General features: G+C 55.5%; 8 protein-coding genes across 8 annotated transcripts; 5 read left to right on the top strand and 3 right to left on the bottom strand.

The window, feature by feature from the left end:
- Positions 1 to 393: 393 nt before the first annotated feature.
- C8A04DRAFT_9815 (uncharacterized protein) lies at positions 394 to 2376 on the bottom strand (the record flags this gene model as incomplete). Its single annotated transcript, XM_062785638.1, has 3 exons — positions 394 to 1244; positions 1301 to 1475; positions 1954 to 2376. The coding sequence occupies 3 exons, from the start codon at positions 2374 to 2376 to the stop codon at positions 394 to 396; spliced, it is 1449 nt and encodes a 482-aa protein (XP_062639815.1).
- Positions 2377 to 4263: 1887 nt separating this feature from the next.
- C8A04DRAFT_25666 (ATP-citrate synthase) lies at positions 4264 to 6343 on the top strand (the record flags this gene model as incomplete). The annotated part of the gene is made up of 2 exons (XM_062779645.1): positions 4264 to 4719; positions 4811 to 6343. The coding sequence occupies 2 exons, from the start codon at positions 4264 to 4266 to the stop codon at positions 6341 to 6343; spliced, it is 1989 nt and encodes a 662-aa protein (XP_062639814.1).
- A 1573-nt stretch (positions 6344 to 7916) lies between these two features.
- Positions 7917 to 8273, top strand: C8A04DRAFT_9714 (uncharacterized protein; the record flags this gene model as incomplete). Its single annotated transcript, XM_062785593.1, has 2 exons — positions 7917 to 8195; positions 8235 to 8273. 2 exons carry the CDS (start codon positions 7917 to 7919, stop codon positions 8271 to 8273), a joined length of 318 nt encoding a protein of 105 aa, XP_062639813.1.
- A 923-nt stretch (positions 8274 to 9196) lies between these two features.
- C8A04DRAFT_9762 (MRG-domain-containing protein) lies at positions 9197 to 11771 on the bottom strand (the record flags this gene model as incomplete). The annotated part of the gene is made up of 4 exons (XM_062785616.1): positions 9197 to 9369; positions 9447 to 9556; positions 9610 to 9881; positions 11349 to 11771. 4 exons carry the CDS (start codon positions 11769 to 11771, stop codon positions 9197 to 9199), a joined length of 978 nt encoding a protein of 325 aa, XP_062639812.1.
- Positions 11772 to 12364: 593 nt separating this feature from the next.
- Positions 12365 to 13002, top strand: C8A04DRAFT_34909 (Cnl2/NKP2 family protein-domain-containing protein; the record flags this gene model as incomplete). Its single annotated transcript, XM_062782983.1, has 2 exons — positions 12365 to 12661; positions 12742 to 13002. The coding sequence occupies 2 exons, from the start codon at positions 12365 to 12367 to the stop codon at positions 13000 to 13002; spliced, it is 558 nt and encodes a 185-aa protein (XP_062639811.1).
- A 250-nt stretch (positions 13003 to 13252) lies between these two features.
- Positions 13253 to 14297, bottom strand: C8A04DRAFT_25661 (uncharacterized protein; the record flags this gene model as incomplete). Its single annotated transcript, XM_062779644.1, has 3 exons — positions 13253 to 13352; positions 13426 to 13861; positions 13964 to 14297. The coding sequence occupies 3 exons, from the start codon at positions 14295 to 14297 to the stop codon at positions 13253 to 13255; spliced, it is 870 nt and encodes a 289-aa protein (XP_062639810.1).
- A 1381-nt stretch (positions 14298 to 15678) lies between these two features.
- C8A04DRAFT_9754 (CENP-Q, a CENPA-CAD centromere complex subunit-domain-containing protein) lies at positions 15679 to 16811 on the top strand (the record flags this gene model as incomplete). The annotated part of the gene is made up of 2 exons (XM_062785613.1): positions 15679 to 16548; positions 16626 to 16811. Coding segments are annotated over 2 exons (1056 nt in total), but the record flags the coding sequence as incomplete, so codon positions are not given.
- Positions 16812 to 17514: 703 nt separating this feature from the next.
- Positions 17515 to 19284, top strand: C8A04DRAFT_9798 (S-adenosyl-L-methionine-dependent methyltransferase; the record flags this gene model as incomplete). Its single annotated transcript, XM_062785633.1, has 2 exons — positions 17515 to 19080; positions 19150 to 19284. The coding sequence occupies 2 exons, from the start codon at positions 17515 to 17517 to the stop codon at positions 19282 to 19284; spliced, it is 1701 nt and encodes a 566-aa protein (XP_062639808.1).
- Between the last annotated feature and the right edge of the window lie 1884 nt (positions 19285 to 21168).

Raw genomic sequence — 21168 nt, 5'->3', positions numbered from 1 at the left:
GAACTAGGTAGTGATACTGGACAAGAGGCAAGTTTTCTGAACGTATATAATACAAGGGCCTTGGGCCGTCGCAGTGCTGGATCTGCTGCGACCTGTAACCTCGTGTGGCCAAGGAAGGAGATATTCGGAACCGGACATTATCGGCCTCGACGCCGGCCCTCCCACACAAAATGTAGACCCCGCGATGTCAGTCATACAAAATCGGGGAAGATTTAAAACGGGAACACATGCACCGGGAGGAGTAGCATTATCCTGTAGAGAAACGTTGAGCATCTCAACTGGTGTATTATACTTTCTATTGGGGATCTCGTATCCCAGGGGTTAAAATGTGCCGTTTAAATCCTCAGACGGCCGGGCGAATAATCAATTCTACTCCTCCTTTATACCACCCCTTTAAGCCTTAAACTCCTCAGCCTTGCTCTCCTCCCACTTGCCGGGAATGAGAGCTAGGGGTACGATGCCACTGACGTGCATCTCGGGGCCGAAGATCTTGGCGTTGAGGCCAAGCTCCTGTGTCGCGGCCTTCATGTTCTTGAGACCCTCCTGGTAGTTGGGGCCCGCGCGGCGGACCCAGATTTGGACGTTGTGCTCGTTAAGGGTGTTGGCGTACTCACGGAGCGCCTTGATGACACCCTTGAATGTGCTAGCAACGTTGGTAAAGTTGGCGATACCGCCGCCGATGAAGAGAACCTTGCCCTTAGGATCCATGGGAGCACGGAGCATCAGGTCAAGGACGGTGCGGGCGTAGTGATAGGTCTGGGACTCGGTGGGGGCACCGGAGTACTCGCCATAGTTGGCGAGGTCATCGGCAAAGCCAGCCGATGCGATGGCATCAGCGTAGACGACGGAGGCACCACCACCGGCAACCAGGGTCCAGATCCTGCCGTTGGGGTTGAGGACGGTCAACTTAAGCGAGGCACCAGTCTTCGCATCAAGTTCGGCAATGTAAGCCTCTTCCTTAGTGAGTTCACGGCCGAACGGAGCGGGGAACTCGATCGGCGGGCCGGCGTCGATGCTAACGGCGCCACTACTGCTCGTCGGGGCCGTGATGCCGAGGGCGGCCGGCGACCTGGCAATAGCCCACTTCACACCGCACTCAAAGTCTGCTGTTTGGTCAAGCTTGGCAGCAAGATCGAGGAAGTGGACCGAGGCGGAAGTGGCATCCTCGTTGGGGATGACGACCAGAGGGTTGATTTCGAGGTATGTGAACTGGCAGTCAACATAGACGGCGTAGAGGCGGGTGACTGAAAACGGAATAGTAAGCAGATGTATGTGTGTCAAACGACTAGGGAAAACTCACTGAAATCGACGAGGACGTTGTGAATGCCCTTAGGGACCTTCTTCAGGAGAGTGGCAGCGATCTCCTCGTTTGACGGGTATTCTTTGAGGTCGACGGGGATGAGAAGCTTCTCCGCCTTGGCGTCGACATCACCGACATCAACACCACCCTCGTGGGTGAAGAGAATCCAGTCGCCCTGAAAGACATGAGTTGTTAGCCATGTTTCGGAAGCTCTTTGTCATGCGCGCGCTTTCGGTCGGTGGGCCGGGCCGGTCCACACCGCAAAACGGTTTAGCCTCCGTTCGTCCGTGAAGGTAACGGACAGCCGCATTTTTTCACAAGGGAGGATAAAAGCCCCGCCTGCAAACTCTCGAACCCTCACAGCATTTTCCGAGTATAAAAAGACTCAGAAGCACCCGCTGCTCGGTGCGCACATCCCATCGCTTTGGCCTCTCCTTTGTTTCCCGGCTCTTCACTTCACGACCCAGCATCGATTTGTGGCCATGCTAGCTTGCACTTGCAAGTGGGGGCTACTTTTGCGAATCAAATCCCACCCTGCGCCAAGAAACGGCTGTACTGAAATTCGGAACAAACTTACATCACGGACTGAGTTGATCTGCGAGGTGTTAGCACAGGTTGTCTTTGACAATCCATCTGAAAATGAGGCAACTCACGTTGATGTAGTATTCGGTGTCAGAAGGGTGCGGCACGAAGGGCTCAACCAGGAATTGACGGAGAACACCCTCTGTGTGCTCGACCTTCTGCGTCTTGCCAGCGCGCTCAGCAACCCACGCCCTCGCCTCGGCCCATGACTTGTTGAGCGCAAGCAGACCGCTCTTGCCACGTCGCTTGATGAGCTGATCTGGCTTCGCGACGAACTTGGCGTCCTGGTGAAGCAGCCACGGGTATGTGATCTCGGCCTGGTCGAGCACGGCGTTGACGTCCTTGTCCTCAGGGAAGTGCAGCGAAGCAAGCCTGGGGGGGGCGTTGTGCTTAGTCGGAGGAGGGAGAGTGCTGGGCTTGATCACCGGAGCACGGGTGAGGTGGTAGTTGATGATGGCCTTGCCATCGGCTTCGAGAATGCTCTTCGCGGACATCTTGCTGGTATGTAAGGAACCTTTCTTCTCCCTTTACACGTCGTGGGAATCGGCTTTACTGTGTTTCTTCTGCTTTCCGGATCGTTAGTGCGATGTCCCCTAAAAAGGCAACCTCCAAGCAAGTGCTCACGAGTTCGCGAGCGGCTGGCTGCGAAATTGGGAGGTTCGATATAAGGCAGTGGTACTAGCAGCAGTGCTGTCCCGACCTCAAGTGAGGGGCAATTTATTTACCTGAGTGAGAAGCCTCAACAAGCAGAACTGCTGGAAATCAGACGCGTGGGCGCGGACGGAGATGTGGGAGCAAGCCAGAGGAAAGGCAGAGTGGGAGGAGGGGAAGATTGGTCTGGAGTTGCAGCTCCCTTGGGGAAAAAGACGAGGATGAGGGCCGATTCCGAACTGGGCTTTGGCAAAAACACTCTCCCAGGGCAGCAGCTTGCACAGGGGACCACAGAATCGCTTGGGTTGGGGGGCGGCCAGAAAAAAAGTCCAGGTACCAGTCAGTGGTGCACTCCCGCCAAAACCATTGGGGGTTTCCAAAGCGGGGCACTTACGTTTGGGGCGGTCAGCATCTTGAGGTACCGGTACTTTCCGGGAAACCCAAGAACTCGGCCGCCGACCACCTGGCGCCTTCCTGACCCCTCGATTCTGCCCCGCCGCTGCATCTTGGCCGCAAAGATACCCGATACCAAGTCCACGTTGCGGCTTCCCCTTTGGCGATGCCCGACTGTGTTCAAACCAATTCTTTCCGTTCTTAGTCGAACACTTGAGGACTGCCTGATATTCCTCCTCTACCACCTGTGGCGGTTGTGTCGAGTGGCATTGGCTTCACGAGCGGACAGCGGTGGGGATCATCCGGCTGTTGTTGTCTGCCAGGAGCGCCAGCACTTCCAAGAGAATCAGATGGAGGCTTATGGTTTCTTTTTTCTTCGCGGGGACTTCCACGAGTGGCTGTCCCTCGGAGCTTTCATGCACGTCAGGCTCCTGGTTGTCGTGTGCCTAACTTCGGGCGTGGCTCCTGTTGTCTTGAATCCCGCGACCTCCCCACATGTCCCGAGACCTTCGCAGTTCTCTGAGCTACCTAGGGCCGAAGCTTGCGGTACTCTTTTGACTGAAAATCTACCCGAAGGTAGATAGATGATATCCCTTTTTTGGCTGAGCTGTTGCGAGAAGTTGCAGGTTGGGGCATATCTCGTCAGCTTTCTTATACCCCTTTTCAATTCTTCTAAACCCTGCTTTCCACGCAGCGTAAGTTCGTTCTATGCAGAGGAGAACGCCAGGAGTGCGTCGCCCAGGGGTGCAACTTCATTCCGCATCTCGCAAATTTTTGGGTGTTCGGAGGGGTATCGGACGAGGTGTGCGTCGGTGTACCGGTACTTCGGAGACCAAGTCTGCTCGGTACCCCACCTCTGGTCAGCGATGTGGCAGAAAAGTCCAGACCATTCCCGATTTGGCGGTAGCCCCTCAATTGATCGGACAAGGGCCCAAAAGAGTTGGGGAACCGCCACCATTTGTTGGACCGTTGACCCGCCTGCCACCCAATGAGCAATGGGCAACAATTCTTGGGGATTCCAGTGCAGGAGGGTTCGAGTTCCGGTTCTTCGCCAGGGCGCCTTCACTAAATTCGACAGCTGCGGAGCTCTTGCGCCTACCCCGAGTGTGGTGCTTTCTCGACGAAACGAACGGGGACCGACAAAAACCTCTTCCCCCAAAATTGCTCCCCGCCTACTCTCTCGCATTTCCGCGAACCCATCACTCTCCCCTCGCTCTCGGCCCAGGCTCTCGCGAACCTCGTCGCCATCTATACCTTTACCTTCTCTTTTTCCAGCCTGAATTGGAAACTTCCACGGCGAGTCTCGAGTCGAGAAAGCCACACAAACCGAAGTCAAAATGGCAACAACCAGCAGCAATGCTAACCTGAAGCCGTCCGGCGGCTTGTCTGCTAACGACAACATCCGCCGGTTCGCCGCTCCCAGCAGGCCACTGAGCCCGCTGCCCGCCCATGCCCTGTTCAACGACAAGACACGATGCTTCGTTTATGGTCTGCAGCCTCGTGCCGTACAAGGTATGCTCGACTTCGACTTCATCTGCAAGCGGACGACGCCGTCGGTGGCCGGCATTATCTACACGTTCGGCGGTCAATTCGTCAGCAAGATGTACTGGGGCACGAGCGAGACTCTCCTCCCGGTGTACCAGCAGGTTGAGAAGGCGGTGGCCAAGCACCCGGATGTTGACGTTGTCGTCAACTTTGCCTCCTCCCGCAGTGTCTACAGCTCGACGATGGAGCTTATGGAGAACCCCCAAATTAAGACGATCGCCATTATCGCTGAGGGTGTTCCGGAGCGTGTAAGTTTTCCTTCTTGGGAGAATTCCTTCTCCCCGGGTGGAAATGGTAGCCTATGTGACTGGTTTGCTGACTCGTGGGGTTTCTGTATAGCGTGCTCGTGAGATCGCGCATGTTGCGCAAAAGAAGGGTGTCACAATTATTGGCCCTGCCACCGTCGGTGGTATCAAGCCCGGCAGCTTCAAGATTGGTAACACTGGTGGTATGATGGACAACATCGTGGCTTCTAAGCTCTACCGCAAGGGCTCTGTCGGCTACGTATCCAAGTCCGGTGGCATGTCCAACGAGCTGAACAACATCATCTCTCAAACGACCGATGGTGTCTACGAGGGTGTGGCGATCGGTGGTGACAGGTATCCTGGTACCACTTTCATCGACCACCTGTTGCGCTACCAGGCCGACCCCGACTGCAAGATCCTCGTCCTGCTCGGTGAGGTTGGTGGTGTTGAGGAGTACAAGGTCATTGAGGCTGTGAAGCAGGGCATCATCACCAAGCCGATTGTGGCCTGGGCCATCGGTACTTGCGCTAGCATGTTCAAGACTGAGGTTCAGTTCGGCCACGCCGGCTCGTTTGCCAACTCTCAGCTTGAGACGGCGGCCAAGAAGAACTCGAGCATGCGGGAAGCTGGCTTCCACGTCCCTGACACCTTTGAGGACATGCCGGCCGTCCTCAAGGCTCTCTACGACAAGCTCGTTAAGGAGGGCACCATCAAGCCCCAGCCCGAACCCGTTGTCCCCAAGATTCCCATCGACTACTCGTGGGCTCAGGAGCTCGGCCTCATCCGCAAGCCGGCTGCGTTCATTTCGACCATTTCGGACGATCGTGGCCAGGAGCTCCTCTACGCTGGGATGCCCATCTCGGATGTTTTCCGCGAGGACATTGGCATTGGTGGTGTCATGTCGCTGCTGTGGTTCCGCCGCCGCCTGCCCGATTACGCCTCCAAGTTCCTCGAGATGGTGCTCATGCTTACCGCTGATCACGGCCCGGCCGTGTCCGGTGCCATGAACACCATTATCACCACCCGTGCCGGCAAGGATCTTATCTCTGCGTTGGTGAGCGGTCTGCTTACTATTGGTTCGCGGTTCGGTGGTGCGCTGGACGGCGCCGCCGAGGAGTTCACCAAGGCTTTCGATAAGGGTCTTAGCCCGCGCGAGTTCGTCGACACCATGCGCAAGCAAAACAAGCTCATCCCCGGTATCGGGCACCGTGTTAAGTCACGGAACAACCCCGATCTGCGCGTGGAGCTGGTCAAGGAATACGTCAAGGCCAAGTTCCCCAGCTTTAAGATGCTTGACTACGCGCTGGCCGTTGAAACCGTCACGACATCGAAGAAGGACAACCTGATCCTGAACGTGGACGGCTGCATTGCCGTGTGCTTCGTTGACCTGATGCGCAACTGCGGCGCATTCAGCGCAGAGGAGGCCGAGGACTACCTTAGCATGGGTGTGCTCAACGGTCTCTTCGTGCTCGGCCGCTCCATTGGTCTGATTGCCCACTATCTCGACCAGAAGCGTCTGCGCACCGGTCTGTACCGTCACCCCTGGGATGACATTACGTACATCCTGCCGAGCTTGCAGCAGGCCGGCCCGCCGGGCACCGAGGGCCGTGTTGAGGTCCAGATTTAAGGGAGGGAAAGCGATATATTTTTAGAGACGAAGTTAGACGCACGTTTTCACGAGATATGGGACGGGCTCGCAACATGGGATGTGTCATGATTTCCTCCTCAACGCGAGGCACTGGCAGGTGGGCTCTTGATAGCACAGCCGGTGGGAGAGCAGGGAACAGGCCCGGATTAGTTAGAAATTTTAATCAGTAACCGAAGCCTTGTGTGCCTTCTCATGCTTTTTACTTTCTCTCCCAATTCATGGCGCGGTATGATCGCGAACGTTGACAACCTGACACATCCAACTTACTGCATCCGCACCCACTTTAGCTGCAAGGTTTGCCGGGCTAGTGCCGCTGTAACGTAAGCGGGCCCTTCTTCTCTTCAAGCCCTTACCCCTGAGAGAGACGGCCGAGCTTCGGAGATGAGCACACGAGATGGACATCAAGGGAATCGACGCGATGCTCACTCACAAGTCCGGGAGACCCTTCGCGAGAAAACAGGTTAACTTACCCAACGTCGGGAAGTTTCCCTTGACCCCCCCAAGCAAGGAGTTCAAGAACCGAGAAAAGTCACCGATCGTGCCCCGCTCCTCCGGACTTGTTTTTCCTTTTTCTTTCCCGGAAGCTGTGAAGAAGGTCCGGTCTCAACTCCGAAAAACTACCCGGTGGTGTGTATGTGAGTGTGTGTGTGTGTGCGGTGAGGTGAGCGGTACACAAGAACAGAGCCAAAAGAGCTTACTATGGCTGAGGCGGTGGAGGGGTGATGTGGGAGGGTGTGGTGGGTTGGCTTTTTGGATGTAACGCGGGGCAAGGAGGTCAAGCGGGAAGGCGGTGTGGTGGACTGACTGACGGGGGACGGACGGATTGACTGATGATTTGGATGCAATCAATCAATTGAATGGAATCATGGATGGGGGGCGGGGGATGGTGCTGCTGGCTTGCAGGGCTCAACGGATCCTTTCTACTGTGACCTTTTTGTTCGAGAACAAGTTGTTGAGCGTTGAAACAGTGGTTGGAAAAGGGGAGGCGGTGGTGGGTGGCAGAATATTTATCTAGTGGGGCTTTTTCTTTTTGATGTTATCGGGTGAAGTGGGGCATTGAAGGCCATGCTGGGCTGACAGCTGGCGCTGCCGGCGCTGCCGGGCCGACTAGTATTTTCTTGCAGCCGACAATTGACGACGAGCGATTGATTTGCGCCTCGTGGAGAAGAGCTAGCTGCATAGTCGCGTTCGTCGAAAAGCCCCGAGGTTGAGATTTGGAGTGCGCCACTGGTGGCTTTGGGACTACTAGCACTGGAGCTGGGTGAGTTACTCTGTTTTTGTCTAGAGGGATAGAGAAGGATACTGATGATGTCGAAAAGGACGATCTGCGAATCGCGAACCCCACGATTACCACGCCCGGGACGACGACGAGGGGTAGGCAGGCGGGCTAGGGAAAACACAGGCCTTCGAATCGATTATCTTACGGCATAGTGCACCAATCGACTCGACTACGGCAACGAACCCCAACCCCGGGCTCTCAAACACGCCACCAAACCCAACACACACCACCCACACCTACATCCACTTACACATCCACCCGCCCACAACCAAAATGTCCTTCTTCAAAATAACCCTCCACCGCTCCTTCATCGGCATGCCCAAGCGCACCCGCGGCGTGCTTGCCGCCCTCGGCCTGCACCGCCGCGGCCAACTCGTCTTCCAGCCCGTGTCCGCCGACATCGCGGGTATGATCATGAAGGTGAAGGAGCTGGTCAAGGTCGAGGAGGTCGACCGGGCATTGACAAAACAAGAGGTGTATGCGCAGAGGGCGCCGGAGCCGGGGTTTTGGATTGAGAGTTTTGGGGCTTCGAGGCGGGCGGCGGATGGGTTGGTTGCTGGGGCCGGGACGGGGACGGGGACAGTTGGTAAGGAGGTGGGGAAGGGGGAGGAGGGGGAGGTGAGGTTATGAGATGGGCTTTTGGAGGGGGTTGGAGGGGAGGAGATGGCGAGGAAGTTGGGGGAGGGGTCGTTATGCCGACTTGGGAGAATCTTTCTGGGGGGATAACGAAGGGATGAGCGTAGGGAAGTTGGTGCGCTTGAGGACATGTTGTTGGCGGATCAACACTACCTCCCTGCTGTAGAATATTTATGTACGACAAAATACGTTTGAGTTCATGGGATCACTGTGTTGCTGCTTCAAGACACGCCTTCACGATTTGAGTGAGCACCACACCGGTTCACTCACGCTATTGTCTGCGAAGCCACAACGTCATTGATTCATACCCGAGATAAAGTTCTAAGAAAAACCCACGTCCGCTACTTTATTGACCAGAACCGATCCGAAGAGTAAAAGCAGAAAACGAAACTTGAAGAAGAATATCATGTACAACAACGGCCCATGTTGTATGTGTACGACCTACATGTCCGTTTTCCAGCACTTTCCTATTCCATGGGCTTCCTAGCGTGACTGAGCCGCATCCGAGGATGAGTTGTGATCTGATGACAGATATTACAACGTGGTCTAGCTATTCCCCCCAATGTGCCGGCTCCCAGCGCCCAGTGTCCATGGTGCTGAAACCAAATCCGAAAAAAAGAGAAAAAAAAGAAGGGAAACAAACGATGCAAAAAGTACAACGACACGACTTCTCTGTTTGCCGCCAAAGAAAAAAGCAACCGGCTTTGGGCCTAACTCCGGGCTAGGTGGCTGCCTAGACTTAGCAGGCGTGCTACAGACAGCGGCTTTCCTCAATGTCGCTGATTATTGAGGATTTGGTAGCTCTTTAGGCGCCTTGAAAGCTGTCTTGAAAGGCTTAAAACTAGACGAACGGACAAGCTACTCTGTTGTCGGTGGCATTGTCTGTCTTGCTGAGGGAGGAGGGAGGGAGAGGAAGCTCAGTTGGTGCGGGCCAGGTCGAGGTAGGCCGGCCCCGGGTTCTCGTACTCGCTGACAAAGTACCGGGTGACGTGCCTCGCGAACCAGTTGGTGAACTTCATGATTTCTTCACGGAGACGGTTGACCGACTGTTGGTCCATGTTGGTCTGGGCAATGAGCTCCGGGAGCGAGACTGTGCGTGCGAAGCAAAAAGCGTTAGTCATTGGTCATTTGGAGGAAGAAGGAAGAAAGGAAACAAAGGAATCATACCGAGAAGACGCGACAAGTGCTCTGCGCCGTAGGTATCGACAGCACTTTTGTGCTGGCCATCGGGTTGGCCCCAGAGCTTGTGCATGTCGTGGTATTGCATGCGCTCGAAACTGTTCTAGGTGATTAGCAAGCGAGGAGGATGAGCGCGGAGACAAAAACGTACCGGTACAGCAGGATGCGGCCGAGCGCCTTGTCGAAATACTCGCGCAGGCCGGAAATGGTCTCCTCCAGGATGTCGAGCGAAGCACTGCCCTGCTCGCGGTGCGGCCTCTCGTGGGAGAGGTAGTCGTCAAGGATTTCGTTGACGGAGTGGGCATGTGGGAGTGGGACGAGCTGCTGGTTCTTGGTGACGTTCTCCCAATCGTCGACGAGCATCGCCTTAAGATGGTCGGGGACGGGGACCTTGATGGACGGCCGGTTATGGAAGTTATCCTCCTGTGAGGGGTTAGCATCGTTGCTTCTAAATTGTCGGCCGCGCAAAGAGAAAAGCAAAGGTATTTGGGGTAGGGGGGACGGGAGGAAACGAAAGGCACAAGTCCGATTGCCTCTATCCGCCCGCTTGGGCTGATGGAAGAGTGAGTGATGAACGGCATCAGTAACAAAGGAAATGGTTCCTGTTTCAGCGATGAATCATTCGGAGCCCGCTTGTACTCCGTGATGGAATTGCCTCCGGATCGGTTTCCGCATTGTCGGGTATCGTCTGGTAACTCGGTCGTAACATACGGCGTCAAGGATCGTCGGTGTTGTCGTCGCAGCAGCGTCGCTGGCGTTGGCAGCCCTCTTCGCCAACTTCTTGGCCCTTCTCTGGTTGGCCGCTTTGGGCTTGACTGGCGGCTCTCCAAAAGGCGACTCTGCCGGAGTCCCCGCGAGGGGCATTCTGGTCTTCGGGTGGATGCCGCTCCAGTACCGCCTCAGCACCCTTTTCTCACTACCTCCGTCGGCCACGGCCTCCTTGATTTTAGGATGGTCCGCGCCGACGGAGGGGGTGAACCCTATCAACTCGTCCAAACGTCCGGGCCCAACATGGCCGGCACCCTTGACGATGGATGTCTCGGGCGTCGGCATCACGAGGAACCCGTCGCGGGCCTGCGCGGCGTTGAACGCGGCCTCCTCCCACCTCTCGAATTCCGTCTTGCCTTGGACCGCTTGCAGGTCCGCGAGGACCTGGCGGTGTTTCTTGCCAGGCTTTTTCCCATCGGCGTGTGCCTTCTCAGCGGCGGGCACAGCCTTCTTGATAGACTCGGCTGCCTTTTTGGCGCCGGCCTTCTGGACACCGGTCTTGACGATACCCGCGGTGGGGCGGCGGGCGCGCGTGCTGCGGCGCAGAGCCGACTCGGAGGAGGAGGTGGTGGCGGTTTGGGCAGCCATTCTGCGAGGGGGATGGTGTTTTGACGACGGGGAGAAAAGGAGGAAGAACATGGGTTTAAAGTTGTGACGGGTCGCGAGACAAGTCGTAACAACAGTGGTGGAAGTTGAAGGAGAAAGGTGTAGTTGGTGAAGTGGCACAAGCCGCGAGCTTGGCCAACCGGATTGTTTTGGTGTTCCTTGATGTTGATGTTTGAAATTGTCGCAGGAGTGTCGCCTCTGAGTTGGTGTTGAAAGTCGGGTTGAGGAAGTGGTGGAAACGGGATGAGTTGTTCGGAAACAGTGTAGCCTCCCTTTTTGAAGTGGTAGGTGGCCAGGGCCTAGGTGTATTCTCGTCGAGAACAATACCCTACTTCTGGCAAGTCTCTATTGCCCTTGGGGAACAATAGGGATGTACACTTGCGCCTCGAAGTTCCCGCAATATCCAGGCAGGAACACAACAACGCAACAATACCATGAAAACAGAGCAACCCCAAACAAGTGAAACGGAAAGGGGCAATGTACAAAAGGAAACGAGTGTAAAAAAAAGACACTTACTTGCTCCATCTCATAGTCCCTCGTCCTCCGCGGACCTCTGCCGGTCGTCGTAGCTGTCGCGCCCGCAGTGCGCTCCTCGCTGCCTCGGGTAGAACCCAACTCGGACCCGTTAGCCGCCCTGGACGTGGTGACCTTCTTCGCGGACTGCTTGGCCGATTTCCCGGACTGAAGCATTTTGAACTGGGCCAGTAGTTGGGCCGCCAGGTCCTTGTTCTCGTCGGTAAACTTGCGCACGCGATCCTGTGGCACCCAGTCGTCCCAGGAGCTCTTCCAGCCCTTGTAATGGATCTTGTACTGCCATCCCTCGCCGCTCTCCGCCGGCATGGTGTCGAGAATCTTGGCTTCATACAGCATCTCCATATGGAAGCAAAGCACACGCTCGTCCTTCTGGAAAGGCGGCTGTTGTTGCTTGGGGGGAGCCATGGTATTGGTTGTCTCCTGGGTGAATGATGGAAGTTGAGACTCGTGGGAGTGGTTTCGATAGAGTTTTGGGTTGTTTTAGAAAGTAATTGGACCAGAAGAAGTAAGGTCCGATGGTATTTTGTAGTGGCACACGCAGTATCGGTGTTTTTGACGGTGTCCGGAGTCCAAAAGCGGAAAAATTGTTGAGTGTTGAAATCTTTCCTGGTCACGAGAGCCAACGGTGAAAAGGCCAGAGAGAAGCGCTGTTGGTTCCAGACACCAGTTTGATCCCAAGGTCACGGAGTAGCACCTTCACGTGAGGTCCAAAGAATCCGAAAGAAAAGCAGGTTGGTGGCGATGAAGTCCGGTGTGCGTCGATGAGAAAGGGGCGGTTAAGATGGATATGTGAGTCGCGGGTGAGATGCTGGGGACAAGGAGTGTGGTGCACGGATCACATGAACACGCGCTGAGTGGCCCTTACGCGCTTGCTTCAACCCCCAATTGTGCCCCTCTCCCGTCATCACTCATCAGGAACTGCACTGGGGGTCGAATAAAACTTTCAATTTTTCATATCTTGACATTTCCCGGGGCTTTGCCTTGACGTTCTCCCTAAAATGGCACCGACTGAGCAAGCCATCCTCAGCAATTACCTCCTCACGCCAGCCCAGCTTCCCGGAATCATCTCATTACAAGAATTTATCGCCCTATTCCCACGGCCATTACAGTCGTCCCCCAAAATTCGGAGTCTGTACCGCGATCTACAAGGCCAACGCAATGCTGTGGTAGATGCTGTAGCCGAGGAGGTCGAGGAGGAGGCCAAGCATGGCAAAGCAATGCGGCGAGCTGTGATCAGGGCAAAACGGGAGGCCGAGGCGCAGGAGCAGGATGATGAAGTGGATATTGAGAGAATGGTGAGTGATGTATTGAACCAATCCAAAGTGGCGCCCCTTGACGATGATGTGGGCGTTGTGTTGATTGACCCCTCCTGCAGCTGGGAAACTGGTCAGAACCACAAAACGACAAACACACACTTTCCACAATCCTCCCCGAGATGGAGGCCGCGATAAGTGCGCTGGAAGCCGAACTGCAATTACTAGAGGAGGAAGAGGCATCGCTGCTCGCTTCAGTTCGGCAAACGGTTGATGCATTGAGTGACTTACGGTATGGACGACTGGCTAATGGCCAGCTGCCTGAGCAAGTCCTCGATGGGCTGGGGAACTTAGAAGCGATTTGTCGGGCCAATAATAACTGAACTAAACCATTTTCATTTCCAAAAATAACAGCTGCATTTACCGTGACGCATCTTCGGCATCCAACATTCAGATACAATCCAAGATAGGACTCCGTCCTAAGCCCACCCCCAACCATGTCTACTGATCAATCAAGCCTACAGGAAAAAGGCAACCACATCCCCGCCCCCGCAATTATAGTACTATCATAAATAAAATGACCAGGTCTCCAACACACAACCGAGCAACTCCGCGCCAAGCCTCATAGCTCGTTTACGAGCGGCCGTCTCCGGCAGGAGCAGCGCGGGGCGCGGCAGCAGCACCCTGAGCGCCAGCGGGCCGGCCACCGGCCATACCATCCATGCGACGGTTCCTACAAAGAGACTAGGTTAGAAACCTGGTAGAACCAACACACACACACAAAAACGACTGCGTTGGAGACTTACATCATGGTGCGGCTCAGGAACGACACAATGAGCATCATGCCCCACGAGGGGATAGCGTTCAACGCCCAGAGGGCATAACCCAGCGGGACAGAAAGACCCAGCTTAGCCAGCTTGCCCTCAAGGGGATGGAAGTACCCATCGGGGGCGAAGGTCTGCCAGCCCGCCTCAGTGCGGTTGGACGCCGTGTATGCGTCAACAATGTCCTGGGTCGTGACGGTGGTAAGGTTGACACGCTTGGTGGCGATGTCGGCCGGGGCCGGCGGTGGGGGCAGGCTGAACAACCACAGCGCGCCCGTGTTGGCGGACCAGCTGTTGCACAGCACCGGCTGGTCGTCGCAGTTGAGCTTGGCCAGGTGCGGCGACGGCTGCGACGGCGGGAGCGCCGCGAAGTTGAGCGCGGACTCGCTGAAGGCTGTCTCGATCTTGGCGCAGTGGCCTGGAGAGGGAGCGCAATTCGTGGTTAGCAAAACTGCAGGTGATGCGACAATCATAGTGCTCTACTAGACAGTACTGGAGCGTTAGAATCGTGATAACATACCGAAGCAGGTCTTGTTCCCGCCAGTCAACAGCACCAGCCACTCCTCAGGGCCCGTCGCGTCGGTCTGCACAGGGCTGTACAACGTGTCCTTCCAGTTCTCGAGCGTCAGAGTCTCGATGCTCTTGGGCTCCACAACCTTCTTTGACTTCGCCCGGCCCGTGGACGCACCACCGGGCGCCGCGGCCGCTGGCGCGTTCTCCCGTTCCGCGCTGGGTGTTGCCGCGCCAAAGTTGCTGATGAAGTTCTGGAACTTGGCCTTGTATTGCTCGAACGGGCTCTCAGCGGCCGCGGCAAGCACCGGCAGCGCCAGCAGGGCGGTTGTGGAGAAGCGCATTTTTGCGGAGGGCGTGGTGTGACGTGTGTCGTTGATGGAAGACTTCGGGGGAGACGGGCTATCGACGCTAGGTACGCGGAATTGATGGAAGAAAGGGGTGGGTGATGTGGTGTGGTGCGAGGGAGCTGAGCTGCAGCTGTAGCCTATGAGCTAAAGGATGATGTAAAGAGGGGGCCCGTGTGGGTGCCTGAAGTAGCTATAGATTACAGGATCGCTATGATAGCAATGAACCTATCCAAACAAAAACAAGCTCGGAAAATCAACAGAATAGAAGGGGGAGGATCGCAAATCTTCTCCTGTCGAGATTCTGCCCAATATTTCTTTTCAATTGTGACCCCGGCTCTTTAGCGTGCCCGGGGTCGTGTTTGCCCCCTTGTATTTTCGGGAACGAGTACTTGAGCTGGGGATTAATTTTAAGTGGAGCCTTTTGGGTTCGCGTTCACAGCTTGAGCCTCGAACGCGCTTGGGCGCCTTCCAGCCACAGTGGGACTTGGAATTGGTAATGACGAGTGTGGCTCAACGTCAACACTACCAGAAACAAATATAACAATACAAACGGGCGATTCTATGATCGTCCGAACCGGGACATTGTTATTATGGTACGGAAATAATTCGATTTTGCTCGACCCTAACTAACATGATCCAGGCCCCACGCGAACAAAGTCAACCGAAGAAACGCGGTCGGCCCCCACGAGCCTCGATCGCGTCGGCGCGCGATCCCGAAAATGCGCCGGGGGAGGAACCAGCTGGGCCGATTGATGGCCCCAAGAAGCGAGGGAGACCGCGAAAAAGTATTGATACCATAGTACAAGAAGAAGCACGGCCCACGGCAGCCAGTCCATCGAACCCCGCCACCCAGAGACGGGGGCGACCGCCCAAAGTTAGCGAACCCGAACCAGAAGCAGGTAGCCCGGTGGACACACGGCCGCGGAAACGGAAGCGTGACGGTCTTGGTGAAGAGACGGAGGATATTCAAGAGAGGGCCGGGAGAATCAAGGCTCCTAAGAGAGGCAGGCCTGTGACCGGCGCTCCCCAAGAGGCTTCCGTTTTGGATGAGAACCCGGCCAGGACAGCAGGCGATAGCCCCGCGCAGCCTTCGCCAGAAGCCCCCGAGGCCGCAAGGAGGCGAAGAGGACGGCCTCCACGAAAGTCGCTGGGACAGGATGATGCGGCCGAGGACATAAACACAGGAGAAAATTCCACCCGACGAAGTCCAAGAACACGAGAGTCCCCGGGGAATGAACCTCCCCAAGATGGGGCTGCGTCCGGCGGGCAACCGCAGGCTGCTGCAAGACGAAGGCGCGGCCGTCCTTCTCTGACCGAGCTGTCCATTTCGAGGGCGCAGAACCAGAATGACCATCCTCAAGGAGAGGTAGAAGAGCAAGGAGCTAAGAAGCGCCGTGGGCGTCCCCCTCGGACCTCTGGCGAGGCCGGATCTCCCAGCCAACCCGCGGAAGCGCCGGGCTCGACCAACCCCCGCAGACGACATAAGAAATCGCCTCAACGTCGCACTTCCTTCGATACCAACCAACCCTCCCGGCAACAGCAGCAGCAACAGCAAGACCAAGAATCCGAGAACGAGCCCCAACCACCTCCCCCCTCAAGACCCCATCAACTAACCACACTCACCCGACACATCCCGCGCACCACCATCGCCTCCAAATGGGCCCCGCTCTCCACACCCTCCATCAACGCCATATCCTCCCTCCTCCGAGACAGTGCCCGGCCGGTCCTGCACCGCCTTCGCGAGCGCGACCAACGACACGCCCAAGCGGCCTCCATTCTGCGCACTTTCTCCACCCGACTACACGCCAAGCTCGTCAAGGGGATGCCCTTCCCGCCGCCAGCGGTGCCCGCGCCCAAGGTGAGGGGGAGGAAACCCAAAGATGGTGGAGACGGGGGTGGCGGTGGTGGTGGTGGGGGCCATGAGACGGAGTTGAACTTTGAGAAGACGGTTGACGCGATTGCTGGGTTGGAGAGGGCGCTTGATCCGCTGCTGCATAGTGTGGTGTTGTTGAAAGGGGAGAAGGAGCGGGAAGAGAAGGCGCTGGAGAGAGATTATGAGAATTTGAGGCGGTTGGAGGGGAATGCGAGGGCACAGGCGAGGGGTTGGAGAGAGGGGAAAGGGAAGGGGCGAGAGCATGTTTTGGTCGGTGGGATTGGTGCTGGCGAAGGTCGGGATGAGGAGAAAGGCGATGGGTTGAACGTTGTGTCGAGGACGGCGGGTGTTGAAGGTGGCGGTGTTTTCCAGGTTTGTTGTTGTCTCTCCTTGCTCCTCTCACTTCCCATCTAGTTGTCTTGATGTGCTAACGTGGTGCACGGCTTCAGGACCTACAAGACGAAGCGCTTGTCGCGCTATCGCAGCAGATTGGGAACCACATGGAGAGTATGAAGAGCAACCTAAGTCAGATCGACGGTGTATTACCGGCTATTGCGAGGAGCAGGGCTGCACTACAGGGAGCGCTGTGCGAACATCTGGATCCGGAGCAGTATGAACAGGTTCTGCTTGGGTAGCACGCCGCCTCAAATCAACTGGGCTGGGAAGATTGGTGTGTCTGTTGGACTTGAGAGCTTGAGAGCTAAGGGCCCAGACGGGTTTGTCTGGTATGTGTATGATGATACCCTTTATTCATTTATTCATAGTTGTTACTGGGTTACGGGAGGATGGCATTGGGAAGGCATGGGAAGGTGAACTGAGATGAGTATGGCTTCGGGCGACTGGAAAAGCTTCACACACAATTGGCATGTTGCTTTATTTTGGCTTTCAACTGGACTTCCTATTCAATGTATACTTGGGGTATCTTGACATTCCCTCCTCCTTTGGCTGTAGGTGTCGGGTTCTTGCTTGGTTTCAGGGGCGTTGGTGCTGGTCCGTGCACGCACCACTCCAGCGCCTTGGCCTTTCCCGATGCTTGAGATTTTTTACCACTGTGAAAAATTTCCGAATTCGATACTCTCTGCATTAGACTTTCGTCAAGTCTCCTCCCAAACTAATCCTTCTTTCCCCTCCCTGTACTTAGTTGTCGATTTGTGTCAGAAACTCACATTACAGCGGGTGATCGCATCCATGCGACTTCCCGGTGTCAAGGTTTTGACGCAACCAAGTGTTTTAACACTTACATTTACCTCGCCTCTCATTCGTCGGACATCAACATTCTCATCCTTATCGGTGCCGGCATCGTTCCCGGCCAAATTCTGGGCTCGAACAAACTTCACCATGGCAACCGGACAGTCCACAATCGACGCTGGTGCCACGCCAATGGCAGTACCAGCACAGGCCGGAGACAACCACAAACAACCCGGCAAAAGGCCGTTCAATGGTGGTCATCAGCGCAAAGGTGCCAAGCACAGGAGGAAGCAGAAGACGTTCCAGGATGGGTCTCATGAGGAGGTTTTGATGGCGGATATCCAGGCAATGTTGGATTCGCAGAAGATTGTGGATGATGTTGAGGGTGGTGCTTCTGCCGAAGAGGAAGAGACCCCCTTACCAAGGAAAGGCACCGAGATTGAACTGGAGGTCGTGGAATTGTCGTCAACAGGCGACGGGTTGGCGAAACAAAAGGGGTCTGATCACATTTACGTGGTGCCGTTCTCTATCCCGGGAGACACGGTGAAAGCCAAGGTGTACCGCCACAACTTTGAGGAAGGGTATACGGCCGCTGATTTTATCTCCGTTGTCAAGCCGTCCGCCCTCCGGGATGACAGCCGAATTCAGTGCGGCTACTTTGCTAAGTGCTCGGGGTGTCAGTTCCAGATGCTAGACTATACCGAGCAGCTGAAGCTAAAGCGGAATATCGTTGTCAAGGCTTACAAGAACTTCTCCCGGCTGTCGCCGGAGCTGGTGCCAGACGTCCTCGACACCATTGGGAGTCCGCTACAATACGGCTACCGCACTAAGCTCACACCTCACTTCGATGCGCCCCCGGGAAACAAGCGTCGAGGGCCCAAGAATGCCCACACGTTCATGCCGGCGGTGGGCTTCACGCCCAAGAGCACACGCCAGGTCTTGGATATTGAAGACTGCCCTATTGCGACGGATGCCGTCCGCAAGGGGTTGACAGACGAGCGGGCGCGCATGGCAGTCGAGTATGGAAATTACGTCAAGGGCGCGACCATCCTCTTGCGTGAGGACACTAAGCGAATCGTCAAGGCCTCACCTAGCGATGCCATCGAGACGCCGGAAGGCGTTCCCGAGAATGCTGTCCGCGTCGACGCCGACACGCACGTCGATTTCAAGACATGTATCACGGACCAAAATGCCACCTCGACCGAGTACATCGACAACTTCCAGTTCACCAATCCAGCCGGCGCCTTCTTCCAGAACAACAATTCTATCTTATCCCCCTTCACGGCTTATATCCGGGAACATATCCTTCCGCCTTCGTCTCTCGCCTCGACTGCCTCCAAACCACCCATCAAGTATCTCATCGACGCCTACTCCGGCTCCGGGCTCTTCACCATCACCCAATATTCGCTTTTCCCCGGCGGCAGCATCGGGATCGACATCGCCGAGAAATCCATCGCCTACGCGCGACGCAACGCTACCCTCAACGGTCTGGACGAGAGCCAGTGCCGTTTCCTCGCCGCCGACGCGCCGGAGTTGTTCAAGAGCGTCAGCGCGTACAACCCGGACGAGACCGTCGTCGTGCTGGACCCGCCGCGCAAGGGCTGCGACACGAGCTTCTTGAGGCAGTTGTTGGAGTTTGCGCCGCGGAGAGTGGTGTATGTGAGCTGTAATGTGCATACGCAGGCGAGGGACGTCGGTGTGTTGGTTAGGGGACAGGTGGGTTTGCCTGGTAATGGGAATAAGAGGCGGCTAGATGGAGAGGGGAGTGAGCAGAAGGAGAGTGAGCAAACGGGCGGTGAGCAGAAGGAGAAGAAGAAGAGGACACGCTACGAGATTGAGAGTATCAGAGGGTTTGACTTTTTCCCGCAGACGGGGCATGTGGAGGGCGTGGCTGTCTTGAATCGGGTTGATGAGGCATAGACAAAACAATGGATAGAACCTTCGGTTGAAGCATCGGCTTTTCGTCAACCCTTGTGCTATCTTCCATGCTGGGTCTCACGGACCATATCCCGAAGCGGCCTGCAGCAGATGTCAAAACACTTTACACAACCGCCCAGACAAAGCTCCTGCACCGCTTCAAATCTGAAACTGTAGTCACCACAACCCCTTTTGGGAACCTCGATCACAGAGAGACAGGAGGCAAAACAAGGCACAACTAACGTGGGGTATCGAAAGTATGGCTAAACTTCCAACCCGTGTACTGCCCCATGGTATGTAGACTCCGTCCAAGATCCAAATGCATACAACTCAACGAAGGACGGTATACCCATCCAAGTATAATCAAAATGTGGAAATTTGGCATGGCTTCAATATTTGGTGTACCACCCGCCTTCAAAGCCGTAATAAGTCCACAAGGTACCGAATCGATCAGCCGGCTGATCAGGTCCCGAGTCGCCGCCCTTCTTTCTAGAAAACCCCCAAACCACCAAAGTGATCTCCGCCTGGGCGTGAGCCGGGAGATTGACTAGATCTCCATTGTACTTTTTCTTGGGGTACAAAAAGTCCAACCATTAGAGGTAAATGGTACAGCTTGGGTCGGACTTTCATCAAACCAGGCCCCCTGAAAAACACCAGTAGCGAGACTTACCAACCCCTATCTTTCAAGTCACATACATACCTCCATCAACGTCTTGATTTTTCACATATTTCCACACCCGTAAGCAAGCCATTCGGCTGCTGCGGTAACCGTTGTCTTCGTCCTCTTATTTGAACTTTACTCTCGTCGAAAATCAGGGCCAAGAACTCGACGAAGGGTAGTTTTCGATACCCCAATCGGGCTCGCAGTTATTAAAGCGTCCCAGGTGATGTGGGGTTCCCGCTTGACCAACAGTCGAATGTATCGTATTTGCTGGGCACTGAGCTTCGCAGGCCTACCACTTCGTGGCATACTTTCAAGTTTCTGTGTGGTTGTAGCGCGTTTGATCGTACGTGCAATGCATGATCGACTGCACTTAAACGCGGCTGCCAGAGCTGTTTGGGTGACCCCTGTTTTGGATGCGGCCACAATAGCGGCACGTTCAGATGGGGTGAGATCCTTTCGAGATCCGGAGGTAGTGTGAACATCGGCCGATATTTCGGACTTAAATTCACGTATTTTGGCCATGTTTTGGTGGTGCAGATGTTGGAGATTGAAGGTGGTGGTGCTGTGGATGTGGGGAAGACGCGTTCCCAAAAACGCGGTGCATGTGTGTGTGGGGAAAATGTAGTCATACTTTTGACACGCCACTTTTTTTACGAGGCAACCAGCTTCCCCGCCGGTCATATTCCGGATGATAGACATCGGCTAGCGCAGGGCTAGGAAGAAGCCAACGGCACGAAATTCTTCCTTCCACAGCCCCAGGTCAATAAATCCCCGACTATGGTCGAAGTGTAGTGTAGGTAGTGCACACGTGCGAGAAGGACGATCCTAGCCTGCTCGTTGAATGCATGAAGCCACTATTTCATCACGCCTCGCAACTTAATCCAAGAAATGGAAGGGGCCTCAGCAATTAGGTAGTAGAGTGGGCCAGTCGTATTGGCTAGGCCCAGGGCTGGGTCACCGGCAATGTCCCCCTTACCATATAGCATGTCGCCCATGGTCCTCATCCATTTGGGTGAATGTAACATTCTCCTTTGTCTACTCAGCTGTACGTACATACATACACGTGTAGAGGAGCTTGATTTCGGCCCGCTTATCTGCCGATGACTACGCTGTTCGTCTAATGGTGTCACTCGTAAATCCTAATACACTTAAGACGGCAAGGGTCGGGATGAACGGCGGAAACCCGAGCAGAGGAATAACAAACGCTCGCTTTCTCGTTTTGC

This window comes from Dichotomopilus funicola (genome assembly GCF_033296635.1).
Source record: "Dichotomopilus funicola strain CBS 141.50 unplaced genomic scaffold C8A04scaffold_8, whole genome shotgun sequence".
NCBI lineage: Eukaryota > Fungi > Ascomycota > Sordariomycetes > Sordariales > Chaetomiaceae > Dichotomopilus > Dichotomopilus funicola.
This window is presented reverse-complemented; position numbering and strand designations above follow the sequence as displayed.